The 15,640-nt window shown below is 34.6% G+C and overlaps 1 protein-coding gene across 6 annotated transcripts; it reads left to right on the top strand.

The window, feature by feature from the left end:
• The first annotated feature begins 4,388 nt into the window (after positions 1–4,388).
• LOC132180934 (ABC transporter B family member 27-like) lies at positions 4,389–15,518 on the top strand. 6 transcript variants are annotated; one of them, XM_059593933.1, is made up of 18 exons: positions 4,389–4,446; positions 4,607–4,805; positions 5,814–5,888; positions 5,988–6,023; positions 6,109–6,183; positions 8,188–8,312; positions 9,568–9,667; positions 9,971–10,142; positions 10,222–10,340; positions 11,253–11,363; positions 11,455–11,599; positions 12,111–12,243; positions 12,332–12,407; positions 12,606–12,671; positions 12,799–12,906; positions 13,819–13,926; positions 14,025–14,222; positions 15,112–15,518. In XM_059593933.1, the coding sequence occupies exons 2-18, from the start codon at positions 4,722–4,724 to the stop codon at positions 15,313–15,315; spliced, it is 1,935 nt and encodes a 644-aa protein (XP_059449916.1). In that variant the 5' UTR covers positions 4,389–4,446; positions 4,607–4,721; the 3' UTR covers positions 15,316–15,518. The 6 variants fall into 6 exon arrangements, with proteins under 6 accessions (XP_059449916.1, XP_059449915.1, XP_059449921.1 ...); XM_059593932.1 differs by having other exon boundaries at positions 4,418–4,500; XM_059593938.1 differs by having other exon boundaries at positions 4,429–4,446; positions 4,710–4,805.
• Positions 15,519–15,640: the final 122 nt, after the last annotated feature.

Here is a 15,640-nt window from a genome sequence, read left to right as displayed (position 1 = left end):
TTTTTATTAAAAACTTATTGGGTATTTTTTTTTGGAAATTTAGTCTTTGGGTCACTCAAAACTACTAAAAAACTCCATACTGTCAATTTTTGTTAACTGTTATTAGTCCACTCAAAACTCCCCGTTTTATTTTATTAAAATATTAATTTTTTATTAATTTAATTTAAACAATTAAATCTTAAAAATATATATGGTATATATATATATTGAGGGTGGTTAGTGACTGGTACACCGGGTCATTCCCCCAACCCTTATGGTGGCCATGTCAAATTCCCTCAGAAGGCGAAATTTCAAACCCCCTAAGAGGGTGGCCGTGAGCCACCCCATGGGTGGAGGGATGGCTCAGGCCGCCTCCCAAACCCCCAATGGTGGCCGCCAGCCACCCCTTGGGTGGGATTGGGCGGAGGCCACCTCCACCCATGGGGTTTAAGGCCATCCCAGGTTGGCTGGGGTGGTGGCTGGGTGGCACCGCCACCGGCCACCGTAGTCAATTTTTTTTTTTTTTTTTTAAGATTTAATTTTTTAAATTAAATTAATAAAAAATTAATATTTTAATCAGATAAAACGGAGAGTTTTGAGTGGACTAACGGTAATTAATAAAAATTGACGGTAGAAAGTTTTCTAGTAGTTTTGAGTGATTCAAGGACTAAATTTCTAAAAAAAAATACTTAAGGAGTACTTTTTAATAAAAGTGCGTTGACCTAAATAGTTTATATATAATTTCATTTTTCTTTTTAATTTAAAAATAGGGCTAAATGCATTATTTTTGGTTTTTGATAAATGCAATATGTTAAAGAAGTTTAATGATTTTTTAAAGAAATCTGACTATCTTGCTTTACAATTTTGGAAAAGGCGAAGAACTTGTGGTCCGTGGAAGAACACTAATTTATATGTTGCGTCACATTTCTTCGCTCTCTTTTATGCATAAGCTTTTACTTTATAAAATTCGTGGAAGGACCATAATTTAGTGTGGAGATACGTTAACTTTTCTTTTTTGACAGTGATTCATTAACTTTTCTGACTACAAAGAATATATATATATACATCAACTTGAAGTATTTTTATTTTTATTTTTTTCCATAAGGCACTGCACCCTCGAGACAATAAACTTGAAAGATCAAATTCCGACATTGCAGGACGATGATTATGGGTTTACTTTTATAGTTTAGGTTTAGTGTTTAAACAAATGTAAAGAAAGAGAGAGTGGGAGAGAAAATTTTATATGGGCTACCCATGGTTAAGCGAGTAAACTTATGATTGGCCTGTTTATTAAATGGGTCGAACGGTCGACCCATTAGTGACCCGAAAATGATTATGTCAAACTATAATATTCTAATGTTTTTGTTGAATTCGCATGTCTAAAATCGGCCGCCCTAATCTCAAGGAACCAAAATCAAACCGTTTATGAAATTATCCTTTTTGGTTTGATCATGGACCTTCGCTTATTTCTGTTTATTTCTGTGATCAGAGGCCCATCAAGTGATGAGGTTCAGGTTTCCTAGCCCAATGTTCAGAATAATTTGAATAGTTCTGATGGTTGCCACAAAGACAACAAATTTTTACACAATTTGCATTAAAAAAAAAAAGAAGGAAATTTAAGTGGATTAGAGGCAATTAGTAATAGTGTTTTATATATATATTTTAATCTTTATTTCCAAACGGCAGGATTGAATCCATTACATGCGATTCATGATTAGTCTATTATCATCAAATAACAAGTATATTGGCCAATTGATTATAATAGTTTAATTGGCATTCCCTAATCTTCTATACACCACTTTTGTGAATCTACGCCACCAACCGCATAAACTATAAACCACTTACCACCGAAGACGGTTGTTTAGTAGTATTCGGGCTAATTCTTAATGGTTTGTGGGTGAAAGGTCTCCAAGTCAAATTTTCAAATGGAAAGCATTTGAAATTATTTTCATACTGCCAACTTGGGTGTCGCTAGTGTCTTTAGTAAGGCTGAGTTAGGCTATGATTCAACCGACTTTGTGAGAGTGCATATGATTTCCCACTATCTAGGGCCTAGACTCTTCCTGTCATTGATACCTAGGAGCATGTGCTACTATAATCAAATCAAAGTAAAGTAACAACTTTGATTGTCCCTCGTACGTTTTTAATTAGGGAAAAAAAAAAAAAAAAAAAACCTATACACCATTTGCCAATCAAAGTATCCTCTCCTTTCTTATGAGCAATGCGATTTGTTACAAATTAACATGATAGTTCACAATTTATAAAATGATTAAGCAAAAAATTTGATTTGTCAATTTAATTAATTAGTGATTGACTTGTCAATTATACACTCTTCGTAGTTCGAATCCCTCCTCTTGTACAGATATGTCAAAAAAAAAAAAAAAATTATACACTCTTCGTCACTTAACTAATTATGGACTATCATGTGACCTCAATTTAGGAAAACTTTAGTCTACTTTATTACCAATTTACGAATGCAGGCTTTGGACAATATGGGACCTTGGGTGATCGGATGGGCTAAGGTTTAACATTCGTTGTAAGCCCAAAGTATAGTTCAACAGTCAGCAGGGCTGGAGCTGGGTCTTGATAGGCCATGTTAGAAGGCCTCATTTCGACTTTTGGCAACAATTTGAACAATATTCGTTTTCCGGCCCAAGCATCAGCTTGCTCGTACAGAAAAATACTTTACATTTTTTGGTCAAGCAAATAGAAACATTTTCTATTTATTTTTATTGAAGAATAGATGGATTTTGGGCAATAATAAGGCGATGTATATTGGTTGAGAGAGTGAGACAAAATTGAGGTTCCAGGGATTTGGCCAACCATGCACAGAACTGGTTCAAAACCAAATGAACCAATTCTAGAATAAAAATTACTTCATTTTTAAATTGATTTTGATTTATAAACAATCAATCTTAGCTATTCATAACCTTGTTTAAATCTTTTTATGAAAACATATATACTAATTTCAAATAATGGAATTTACAAACTAAGAACTAATTCTCTATTTTATAAAATTTGACAAATACATAAAAGCTAATAAATAATGCTAATGACCATTTTTTTTATCATCCTAAAGCTGATGTGACTTTCAAAGTTACTATTGGATCAAAATTCAAGTATGATTCATATAAAATTTAATAATAATTTTAAAAGCCACATCAGCTTTATGAAGATAAAAAGATGATCACTATCATTACTCAAAGCTAAAGTTAGGCAAATCAATTTACCATCGACAAATCACATTGTGCTGGTAACGTGGTAGTTGAAATTTAAGATTGAACCTTTTCTTGTTCAATAAAATATTGAATATAAAATTTCCCTAAAAGACAATATAATTGTCAATTTTGAATAATTTGTACACATTTCTAACTTCAAAAAAAATTAAATATCACGTCAAATCTCGTCTAACATATAATGTGCTAGTAAGTTAACATGTGACACAATTATTTTAAATTACTAAATACCATAATTAACAAATTAAAACACTCCATAACAATTATTCTAAAGAGGGGCACCACCACTATTTGTTCGTGACATATCATTAATTAATTGTTAGGACTATTTTTTTTTTTTTTTGTTGTCTTAAATTTATTAATATTTAAGTATTATAATTATATAATTTTATTTGCTTTTTTGGAAGGAGGGTCAACGTCATGTTTTCGGACTATTGTTTTTGGACTATTTAACAACTCATTATGGCAGGACAAGAGAGAATATAATTATTGGAGTGATCAGTGAGGTAGTGGGGGTCGAATATTATAAATAATATCCACCTCCCACCAAAAAAAAAAAAAAAAAAAAGAAGGAAGGTGTAGGTTAGGTCAAATACCGAGAAGGCAAGAAATTTAGGGTTAGGTAAAGTTGTACCACGTCACAATTGGACAAATCTTGATCATGTGCCTTTTTTGTTTGGCACGTTGTACGTACCAGGTTGTGTCCTTCTTCACATATTATACCTAGTAAAAGTGTAGTTTAATATCCAAGGAAAAAAAAAAAAATTATTTAGGTAAAGTAGGTAAAATTGTTGGACATGATATCATATGTCCGGATGCTTATATTTTGATTGCATTTCTCAATCTATCTAAGGTTTGGATCAAAATAAACAATTTTCTGCTAAAAGAAGGGGCAAGAATAATAACAAAAATTATAATTATTGAGAATTTGAGTCCTTTGTTGCAATCTCAATGGTTGTTTTTAAATTAAATTATCTTATAAAGTAAAATATGTTATTAAAAACTTTACACGAGATCTGAATCCGTGATGTTTTGTTTTAGTACATAGTCGTGACTCGTGAGTCATAATAAACGGACTTGTCAATTTCTCATTCAGTGAACCCCTCAGCCACACAAAAGGGGAAATAAAAATATGTGTATATATATATAATAAAAACAAAAGAAAAAAGAAAAGAAAAGGAAGATCACATGTAGAATTGGGTAGCAACTGGAGTTTGATAGGCTAGGGAAGGTGAGATTCTTGATGTTGTTGTGATTCCTCCTTGAGGCTTCAGGTGCTGGACTGGTGGGGGTGTAACTTGACTTGGTCATCTCAAAGTATATAAAAAGAAAATTCGTTCTCATTATAAATTTATTTATCATTATTAATCCATTTTTGTGTTCTTGAAAAGGTTAATTTAAAACATTTGGCCTGTGAAGATCTTTGTCCCCGAGTTTTGAACCCCTCACTTGCCAACGACTTTCTGACCCACCTCCATTTCCCGCGAAACACAGCTTCCTCCTTTGATGGGCAAGAAGCAGCACTTGGATTGGACCTCCAAGTCCATTTCTTCCGCTGGAAGTGAGAGAGTCTCTCTCTTGAATAAGGAGGTGTGCTTTCTTTCTTCTTTCTTCTTGTTTCTAACTTTCTGTTTGTTCATCTTAGGTTGTTGTTATTTGAGATTTATTTATGGGTCATATGTTTGAGGGTCATGTTTGTTCAATTTTCTGTAACATGCCCATGTCAAGAACTTGGTTCTATTCAATTGCTGTATTTAGTGATGTCACCTTTTCTTTTTCCAAGTATCTGTTCAGCCAATTGAGCTTTGCCTATTGTATTTCTGTGTGCTGTTATATAAATTGTTCTTATTATGTGTTCTTGGTGATATGGTTGGGTTGCTTGCTACATGCTTAGGAAGAAGGTGTTTTGAAAATCTTGTGGTCTAGTTCCTCTTCAAGTCGTTCTTTGTGTTCATTAATTTTCCTCTCTTAAATCCTTAATTCCCATGAGTTGATTGGTAGCGAGTTTGATTTGATTTGATTTGAATTTTTTTTTGGTTTGGATGTGATTAATAACAAGTATGCTGATATTGTTTGATTAAGGTACCCTTTTCTCAATTCATAATTCATGAAAAATCTGTTAAATCATTACTTATCCCAAAAACTTAAGCCGATAAGAAAAAGTAAATTTAATCATTTAATCAACGCTTTAACACTCACCCTCACTTGTGGATTTAAACTCCTTTTAATAAGTGAGGCCTAACATGTAGAATATTTAATTTAAATGGGGGGAGGGGTGAATTTAATGGAGTCAGAGTTTGAACTTATGACCTCTGGCTTTGATATAATGTTAAAAGGCCACTTATTCTAAAAGTTTAACCTGATAGGAAGAGGTAAATTTAACCATTTAATCATTACTTTAACAAAATCCAGTTCTTCCTTGTTTCAGTCCCATGATTTGTGTGCATGTATTCATCTGTACCTTTTCTTAGACGGCCTTGGTAGTGTCTGGTTATTTTGAAAAGGAAAATATTAAATCTTTGATTGGAAAAAGACTATTAAGGTCCCTTTTAATTGGTCCTGAAAAAAGAGGAAGTCAAATTGCTTTGATCGATGTAGGCAAAGAGGAAAGCATATGAAGACCAATCGGCTGATGGACTTGCAACAGACCTTGAGCATGGGGATGCAGTGGAGGTGATGACTAGTCATCCTATGCAAGCCTACAAATTTTGTTCATCTCTAATTCAAAGTTTTTTTTAGCAAAAAGTTATAATTGTGTTTTGGCAAATGCAGGCAGCGAATGTTGGATTTTCTAGAGTATTATCACTGGTAAATGGGAAAGTTGTGATGGGTTCTGATAATGTAGTAGTAATGCTGAAATATGTCTAATTGTTTAAATCCTTCTGTTTCACAGGCAAAACCTGATGCAGGGAAGCTAGTTGTTGCCACCATTGCACTGTTGATAGCATCCACATCAAGTATTCTGATTGTATGTTAATTTTCCTATCAGTGGCGATGCACAATCTCTTTTTCTCTCATTTTTATCTCCTCCGCTTAATTATCATTCAACACTAAATAGCAAATGGTAGATATTGAATGGATTGTTAATTTAACTGCAAAGCTTCTTTTACGATTGCTGTTGGCTCACTGTCTCCGATCAATGAATACAGTTGGAAGTTTATGCTATATTGTCAATCCTTTATATGTTGGAGACTCAAGGAAAACAGGAACCTTTTTTTTTTAACGAGGACAAACATAAATATGTAAACATGTTGAATTACTACAAGTTTTAGGGTTGACTGACGATATAGAATAACATAACATTTTGTGTATTATATCTAACAGTATGCTTCTCAACTCCACCTAGAATTTTTTTTTTTTTTCCCCCTTTTTTGAGATGAGCATTGTAGATTGTCATTTGAGGATAATCCTCCACTGCCTTTTTTCATCTGTCTCGTTTCAAATATGCTCTCCTGACATATTGAAGCTTACTATGAAAACTGCGACCTCCATGGTCACTTGGATCTCTACAAACTCAACTTCTGCTTCTCCACAAGCCCAAGGGCTCAGAAATTCCTCTTTCTCGGGGTTTTCTCCCATCAATATCTGAAATATAGATAGCAATGATACAGAATTATTTTTTAATAAGAAGGGACTATTAGTCTATTACTTATCAAAAAAACAAATGCTACGGAATTATTTTAGCAAAATTGCAAAACAGCAGCTTGTAATACTAACCAAGGATCAAAGTTGGTTAAAATAACAAACCTGAAGAAAATTCTCTCCATCAACTGAGGTGGATGCAGACAAATTAGCTTCAGAAGCTTTCTTTGCCCTTACTCATGTTTGAAACATGAGCGCCAAGGACCCTTGAAAACTATGTGATTTTTTTAAAACATATCAAAACTTTGCAAGCCCAATCATGCATGTAGACCTTTTTGTCTAAATGTTTTCTTAAATGCAATATGGGAAGTCTTGCTTGTCTGTTTCAAATCCTCTTATTGCCTGATGCATTATGAATGCTGTTTCCAATGAGATGATTGTGAGGCTTGATGACCATTTGACACTTGATCACCTCGATTTTCAATAGGACCGCCCAGGCACTAGTCTAGTTCTTTGCTACTGGCCTAGGAGTTTGCACAGTACTACGTTTATGTAAGCTAGCTTGTTGCATGGAAATTCCTTTGTTCATTTTGCTTGGACTTTTGACTTTAGAAACCTTTCTTTATCATTGTTTTAATTATTAAGTGTTTGCAAGATAAACACTTGGAGAGTCTTCAAGTGAGGACTTGATTCAACATGTTTAGGAAACCACTTAAACCAAAAACTTAAGCCTATGGATTTGGCCCTAAAAGTGTAATGTTAACCACTAATTATTGTTATGATTATTATCCAATGTGAGATTTAACACTCACACATGCATTTATAAATAAAATAAAATCCCCCTAGCGTATGAGTTCTTCACATTACAAAAGCTGTCATGCATATAAGAGCTGTACTAAATGTAGTGACCACATAAACACGCCTCGCTGTTGGAGCTACCCATATGCTTAACAAAGCCACAAACATGTCAAGATCAAGAAACTTCCATCAGAAGCTAAACCATTGGAAGATAAACACTTGGGAAGTTTTCAAGTGAGGGGGCTTGATATGACATGTTTAGACACTACTTAACCTAAAAGTTTAATTTTATAAGTTTGGGCTTAACAATACTCACTATTTATTCAATATGTGACTCACATGTGCACTCACATAAATGGGTGATAATAATATTACTATTCCCCATTGATAGTTCCTTTTGTAGTTGGGTACTTGTTCGTAAAGGTAAAAGCTTTTGCTCTGACTCCTATCTTCTGATAAGCTGAAAGAATATGTACACATAGGATCATGAGACAAGTTTAAAAGTTCTAAAGTAAACTTTAACATGTAATTTGGTCTGTTCTTACTGCAATCTTTGTCTTTATAAAGATATATCATTATTCTTGCTGTGCAGCCAAAATATGGTGGTATGATAATAGACATTGTATCAAGAGAAATCAGAACTCCCGAACAGCAGGCAGAAGCTCTGGATGCCATCAGGGACACCATATTGGATATTGTGCTGATAGTTGTAATTGGGTATGATATACTCTCTCATATTTACTGCCCTGAGAAAAAATAGTTTCTAGTGACTCTTAAGTAAGAATTGTTTGGACCTCAAGGGGGAGTTCAATTGGCTGCTGTCAAACATTTTCAGACTTTAAAGAGAACATGATGTGCATGCAGGCACATGCGTGTACCTTGTTATGAAAAAAAAAAAAGAAAAAAAAAAGTGAATGTAATCAACATCACAAAAAGCATCAAGAAAGATCCTAAAAGGCTTCAACTGATTAGTAAAGAAACCTATTTGAATAAATAAACTACTGTGAAAGCATAAATCTAATAACATTACAATCCAATAGGATCAACTGACGCAGTGGAAGGAGTAGGGATTTGAGTTAACATTGCTTAACTCTTGAAGAAATTTGACTAAAACATTATTGATGAATTGGTAACTAATAATAAGAAGTCCAAAGCATGCCTTTATATGGGTATAATAGTAAACGCTAACCTTAATGACAGAATATGACAAAAATTACCCTTAAAAACCAAGCTAAACCTACTTAAATCCGTGAAAAGAAAACCTTTGCTGCAGTCTGTCCACCGCGTCCATTTGAATGGTAAATAGAGCCGCTCAAACAGGGCTTTTTGTCCTACATCATTACCGATGTCTTTTTTGTTCACTTTTCATTGGTAATTCCATTATTGCTTTATATAAAGAGGATAGATTTGCAGAAGTACTTCTCGCGTACAATTTCCAATAAATCAAAGCATGCTTTGGCCAGAACATAAGAATTAAGAGGACCAAAGATTTTACCCTTTTCTTTTTGGCTTGGAAACACCACAAGTATCAAAAAGTCAAAACAAGGAAGCCTTATTTCGGCAAAGCCTTCACCGAAGTAGAAACTTGTAGGCAAGAAAGTCAGTTTCTTCCAACTAGAAACAAGAAAGGCAAGAATTCTTGTAACTTTTATTAACCTAACTTTGTTTTTTTTAACTTCAGAGCTCACTTCACTATAATTTAGAGCTTTACACCATAATATGCAAATATATATTGTTCAATGACCCACGAATCTACAAGATCTCTATCAAATGCATTTTTGTTTGAGTTAGTTGTAAGATGCGTAAGAAGGATGGTAATAGTGCATTTGAGATAGAACGATCTAAATTAAAGGAGAAGTTGTACCTGTGTAGTTCTGGTGTTTATGTGGATAGATTTCTATCATTGTTTCATATTTTAAGAGCCCATATTTGTTCTGTGTTGTTTGCTGTCAATTGACCATAGTTTTTTTAGTTCTCTGTGCACAGCAGTTCGAGCATGGTTGTTTTCTTCTGCAAGTGAAAGGGTTGTAGCTCGTTTGAGAAAGGACTTATTCAGTCACCTTATACATCAGGTTAGACACACTAATTCTCAGAATTAAAAAATCTCCAGCAGCCATCTGTGAGATTACCAATTTTTAAACCACTGTACACGTTGGTTTGTTGGAATTTTAATCAATCTGTCATGCTACCAAGATTTTCCAACTGTCAATAACATCTTTAGTGTGAGATCTAAGTGTGGCAGGTTGAGCAGCATTAGAAACAATGGAAGTCAATATTTTAGATAATCAGTACCAATTAATTCTATCATTCTCATACTGGTATTGATGTGAAACTCTGAATACCATTTGTCATGGTTGATCCTACATGGTTCACAGGAAATAGCATTTTTTGATGTTACTCGAACAGGGGAACTCCTAAGCAGGCTGTCTGAAGACACACAGATCATAAAGAATGCTGCAACTACCAATCTTTCTGAGGCACTTCGAAATCTTACAACTGCATTTATTGGCATTGGCTTCATGTTCTCATCTTCATGGAAGTTAACATGTAATTGATTTTATTCACTTACAGCAATGTTCATTACTCTAGTACCAATTTTGCTTATTGTATGTTTCTTCCTTCTTAGTGTTGGCTTTGGCCGTAGTGCCAGTCATTTCCATTGCTGTTCGAAAATTTGGGCGTTATCTTCGTGAACTTTCTCACTCAACTCAAGCTGCAGCTGCAGTGGCTGCCTCAATTGCGGAGGTTTGTGAGCATAATATGAATTTTATATTGCTATTTATTTATTTTGAAGTTTTCAATTCATGGTATTGGGAACCATGCATTTTCGACATTACTAACTTTTTTGTTGCATAAATGATATTTGGAAAAATTGAAGTGCGAAAAAGAAATTCTAAAAGGGAGTTTTAAGAGGTTAGATTTAAGATTATGATGAGTTTTATGGCAAAGGTGGGGTGCAGGACAGGGAGAAGGATATTTAAAAAAATATATATCTAGAGGGAACGTAATGATAAATGTTTCAAGGACCGTGAGAGGGCGTTGGTAGAGCTTATGTCCTTATTTTTTAATACTCTGTGTACTTGGACAGCTGCGTTTTAGCTCTCTTTGTGCTTAGCTTTCATGATTTCCTTGTTCTCTTTTCTTCTCCTTCTTAGGTGTTTCTCTTGTATACTTCTTATATACCTGGGTTGCACCTTTTGCTTTTTAATGACATTTTGATTACTTATAAAAAAAATGCTAAGATAAAGGAAAGAAAAAGTTAAAGACTTGATTATGTTAAATGCATCAAAGAGTTTATCAAGAGACGACTAGATAAAGGAGCTACTTCGATAAGTTTCATAATACAACCCATGCAGGCAATTGGAGCGAATTTAGTATTTCTATTGATGATTGAACTCGTAGGTGCACAAACAGAAGTTAGGATTGCTGAGTTAAAGGATAAAATAAAGATGAAAAGAGAAAAAAAAAATTATATCTCAAATGTAGTTCTGAACTGATTTGTGCATGTGTTCCTCTAGCTTCTGGTATCCTAGGTCAATTTATTGATGTTAAATGGTTCTAGACAAGTAGAACAGCCAAGTAAGACATTATTAAGAATGTTAGTCAATTTTTTAATTCAGAAAGTCAACCTTGTTCCTGAGCAATATTGCTTTTTAGGAATCTTTTGGGGCTATTCGAACAGTCAGATCTTTTGCTCAAGAAGCTTATGCGGTTTCAAATTACTCAGAAAAAGTTGATGAGACATTGAAGCTTGGCCTCAGACAAGCTGTGAGTTTCTTGACAAATCACATTTGGAAGCTGTGAGTTCATATATTTGAGAGAATTTCTGAGCTTTTAAGGTTTGCCTTTTCTGCCACAGAGAGTAGTTGGCCTATTTTTTGGAGGACTAAATGCAGCATCCACATTATCTGTCATCGTAGTGGTGGTTTATGGAGCTTACTTGACAATAACAGGCTCCATGACTGCAGGCGCTCTTACATCCTTCATTCTTTATAGCCTAACAGGTACTTTCCTCATTATCTACAGCCTGCAAACTGTACCTGTCATGGGAAAATTATGTTTGAGTTTAGCTTTTGTCTTAGACATAATCATAAGACACTTAAAAATTTTCTAGGAAACTCGACCAATATTATAGATTTTTTGTTGTAAAAGAACATTCTGCATTTAATATATATATATATTGAAAGTGTTCGAAGTGTGATAGGTTTCTGTGCATGATTATTAAAGATTGGGAAATTTCTTTTAAATGCAAAGCCTCTTAAGAGGCTCTTCCAGTTTGATTACTGTTGACAGTTACATGACGTACGTTAGGGTTCTGCTTTGGAATTATGTAAATCACCTTATCCAATTATTTAGGGTTATGTTAAACCAACTGTCTTAGCCAAGGCTAGCATGCTTTCAATTGTATTGTTTGCTTGCTTGTAACTGCCTCTTTTCTTTCTGTCTTTCATTGCTTCTTTGAAAGCTTTATAGGTACTAAAACATTACAAAACTAATAAATTTATCCATCTACAGTTGGGTCCTCGGTATCCTCTTTATCAGGATTATATACAACAGCAATGAAAGCTGCAGGAGCAAGCAGGAGAGTTTTTCAGCTCATGGATCGTATCTCATCCATGCCAAGATCAGGAGATAAGTGCCCTATTGGGTCAGTTAGTTGTTCCATCTCGTACTTTTATCCTCTTATTGAGATTGACGTAATATTATTCTGAGTAATATTGAAGCCTTGATGGCAGAAATCCTGATGGAGATGTGGAATTGGATGATGTCTGGTTTGCTTACCCTTCTCGGCCAAGTCATATGGTACTTAAGGTAATAATGAGAATTGATATCTTGCGAACAAGAGGATTGCATCAATATTTTTTTTTCTCTTTTCTATTGAATGAACATTTATATCTGCACAAATTTTTTTATCTAACTTTTATTTTACGTATGCCCCAAATAAAATGGCTAGCTCCATCACTACAAGTCTACATGTGACTCCATCTACAACCGCTATTTTAATTGCAGGGAATAACATTAAAACTGAGGCCCGGTTCAAAAGTTGCTCTTGTCGGTCCAAGTGGTGGTGGAAAAGTAATAATATTATCCTCAACTTTTCATTTTCATTTTCTCTTGTATCATTTTTGCCTTTACGTGAAATGAGTAAAAAAAGCAAATTTGACTTTTTTGAATGTTACAATTATTTATTTGTCTATTGCAGACGACAATAGCCCACTTGATTGAGAGGTTCTATGACCCTCTCAAGGGAAAGATTTTGCTAAATGGGGTTCCACTAGTGGAAATATCACATGAATATCTCCATAGAAAGGTAATTTTGTTTTTGGATATTTTTCTGTTCATGCGTGTAAATGTGTAATTTAGTAGTAGAGTGTCTTCACTCGTCTACTACCTGCAAAGAAAACTGTAGCTATATCAGAGATGACAGCTGCATTCTCTATACAGCCAGCATGGAAGTTATAAGCATGCCCATGAACATTAGCATTCCATTGTACTTGCTCTCAATCATCTACAATCAATAATATTTGCAACAATATCATTTCACCTCTGAAAGCAAAATCATCGGAACTGGGTAAGATAATGAACAAAAGTCACCTATTTTTCTTCATGAAGGTTTCCCATGGACGATCTTTTCTGTCTAAGCATGTTCTTTCCAAGCTTCACTGAAATTACCCAGGCAAATCACAATGATCTGGATCTTCAAACTCCCATGTTATATGCTGGCACCATTTTCATTAACTCAATTCTTGACTCGTAACCCACCTATGGCAATGAGATTTTTGTTCTTTAACTAACCCAGCAAAGAGTGAACTATAAAATGATACCTAATTTAAGTGTTTTGCTCACCTATAAACAGAGTGATTTCATTTCACTCACCTCTGATGTCTGACAATGTAAGCTATAGCAGTTTTTGTCATCTCTAATATAATGAATCTAAAATAAATATTTTGCATATCAATAAAGAGACGAGGACGAGGACGAGGTGAATGATTTTATTTGACTTTTGTGACAAATTTGAATGGGTTAAATAATCGGGTCATTTTTAGTAGGTGCTAATGTTATCACCCCTCTCTAATTCATGCAAAAGATGTGTACTCAAAATCCTTGGGAGGGTAAATGTTAATACATCTCCCATTTATCATGCTCTCTTCATTTATGATGTCTAACCACAGTTTATAATAACAGAATCGTAACAACACCTTATATTTCAATGTTTTTACAGATAAGTATAGTGAGCCAGGAGCCTGTTCTTTTCAATTGTTCCGTGGAAGAAAACATTGCCTATGGGTTCAACGGAAAAGCAAGCTTTACTGATATAGAAAATGTAGCTGTGAGTTTAATCCTTTTTCCCCCCTTTCCTTTGGACAAATGAGCATCTTCAACTTTTACTTTTCTCCATTTATACTGATAAAGAGATAAATGTTCCAGAAAATGGCTAATGCCCATGAATTCATAGAAAAGTTTCCAGAAAAGTATAAAACTGTTGTTGGAGAACGAGGATTGAGGCTTTCAGGAGGACAGAAACAAAGAGTAGCAATTGCGAGAGCACTACTAATGAACCCAAGGGTTTTGCTACTGGATGAAGCCACTAGTGCTCTAGATGCCGAGAGTGAATACCTTGTTCAGGTAAGATTGGCTGATCTTAGTAATTCATGGATTTAAAAAGTACCAAATGCGTTGCATTTGCATATATAAGCTGATGACGTAATGGGCCAGCGCTATGTGACTTAATATTCATATCTAACTTCGTTTTTAAAAGAACCATATTTCTTTTCCCCCTTTATGTAATTCCCTGTACTTTATAGATTCAAAGTCTCCTCCAGCCTTCCCCCTCCAAAGGACCTTCAGTTTCTTCCTACCCAATCATTTATTGTTCTTGCTGTTCTTGCTTTTCAATAATAGATAATAGAATATGGCTTACGTCCTGTATTCTATGTGCACATGACGCAAGCTGGACATCAGTTATTGGGGATGTGTGGCACCTCAGCTTGTATCATGTGCGCACATGCACAGGACACAAACCAAACCTTAGATAATAAACTGTCTACTTTTGGTCTGGTCATTGAATCCGGCGGAGCTGCTCAACTTTCTTGTATGAATGTTTACTAGCGTCTCTGCTGTTCCATTTTAACATTTTCTTGGTCACCCATAGCTTACTCCTTTCCAGCCCCAAAATTATCAGAAAAGAAAAGAAAATGTGCACCTTATTTTTATGCGTCAGGAGCTACACCCCTCCCTTGAAATGCTTTATTTACATAATACTGTGCTGGCAAGCACGCCCATTAAGATATTTAAGCTAGCAAAGTAATTTGTAATTTATTGTAGCTAGCAAAGTTGCATATTCAACCTTGATCCTTGCCCTAGACCTTTCTTTACTGATTAAAATGAAGAAGAGTAAGACGAAAAGACAAAGATATACAAAATGTCCCCGATTTTATCTATTGTACTCTTAGATGCATTTTATTTAGTTCATTTATCAAACATATCAATTAACCAATTCTAATGCTATGTATAGGATGCCATGGATTCTTTGATGAGGGGTAGGACTGTTCTTGTCATAGCGCACAGACTTTCAACTGTCAAAAGCGCAGACAGTGTTGCGGTTATAGCAGACGGTCAGATAGCAGAAAGCGGCACCCACGAAGAGCTACTCAGCCAGGATGGAATTTACACTGCGTTGGTGAAGAGACAGTTACAAGCCCCAAAGACTGAAGTGTAGTTTAAAATGATTTATGGCCAAATCTATGAATCAAAATGACAAGTGAGGTCACTCTATTGAAATTACGATTCTGGCTTTTCCTACTTAATATTACGAGATGTCTACAAACCTTGTAACTTCTCAAATGTTATGGAAGTAAATAAATAGCCAGATAAACCAAAAAGGCGTGCTTAATGTTATTTTATATAAGTAGTTTTGGATTAGTGCTGGCCCCTAACGTCTCTTTAGTTGTACACTTGTACTAGTATCTAAATGTAACAAGGTCTAAAATACGGAATTCACCTTACAGGTCATGGATTAAGACTCACAATTAGATATCTTGTGT

The sequence above is a fragment of the Corylus avellana genome, chromosome ca5, assembly GCF_901000735.1.
Source record: "Corylus avellana chromosome ca5, CavTom2PMs-1.0".
NCBI lineage: Eukaryota > Viridiplantae > Streptophyta > Magnoliopsida > Fagales > Betulaceae > Corylus > Corylus avellana.
The sequence above is the reverse complement of the archived record's forward strand: the minus strand, read 5'-3'. Positions and strand labels throughout refer to the sequence as shown.

Coding starts and splice junctions, on each gene's coding strand:
- LOC132180934 (XM_059593933.1), top strand. CDS start 4,722: ATGGGCAAGAAGCAGCACTTGGATTGGACCTCCAAGTCCATTTCTTCC. Junction 8,313..9,567: donor GTGCTGATAGTTGTAATTGG/GTATGATATACT, acceptor TAGTTTTTTTAG/TTCTCTGTGCACAGCAGTTC. Junction 11,600..12,110: donor CATTCTTTATAGCCTAACAG/GTACTTTCCTCA, acceptor ATCCATCTACAG/TTGGGTCCTCGGTATCCTCT.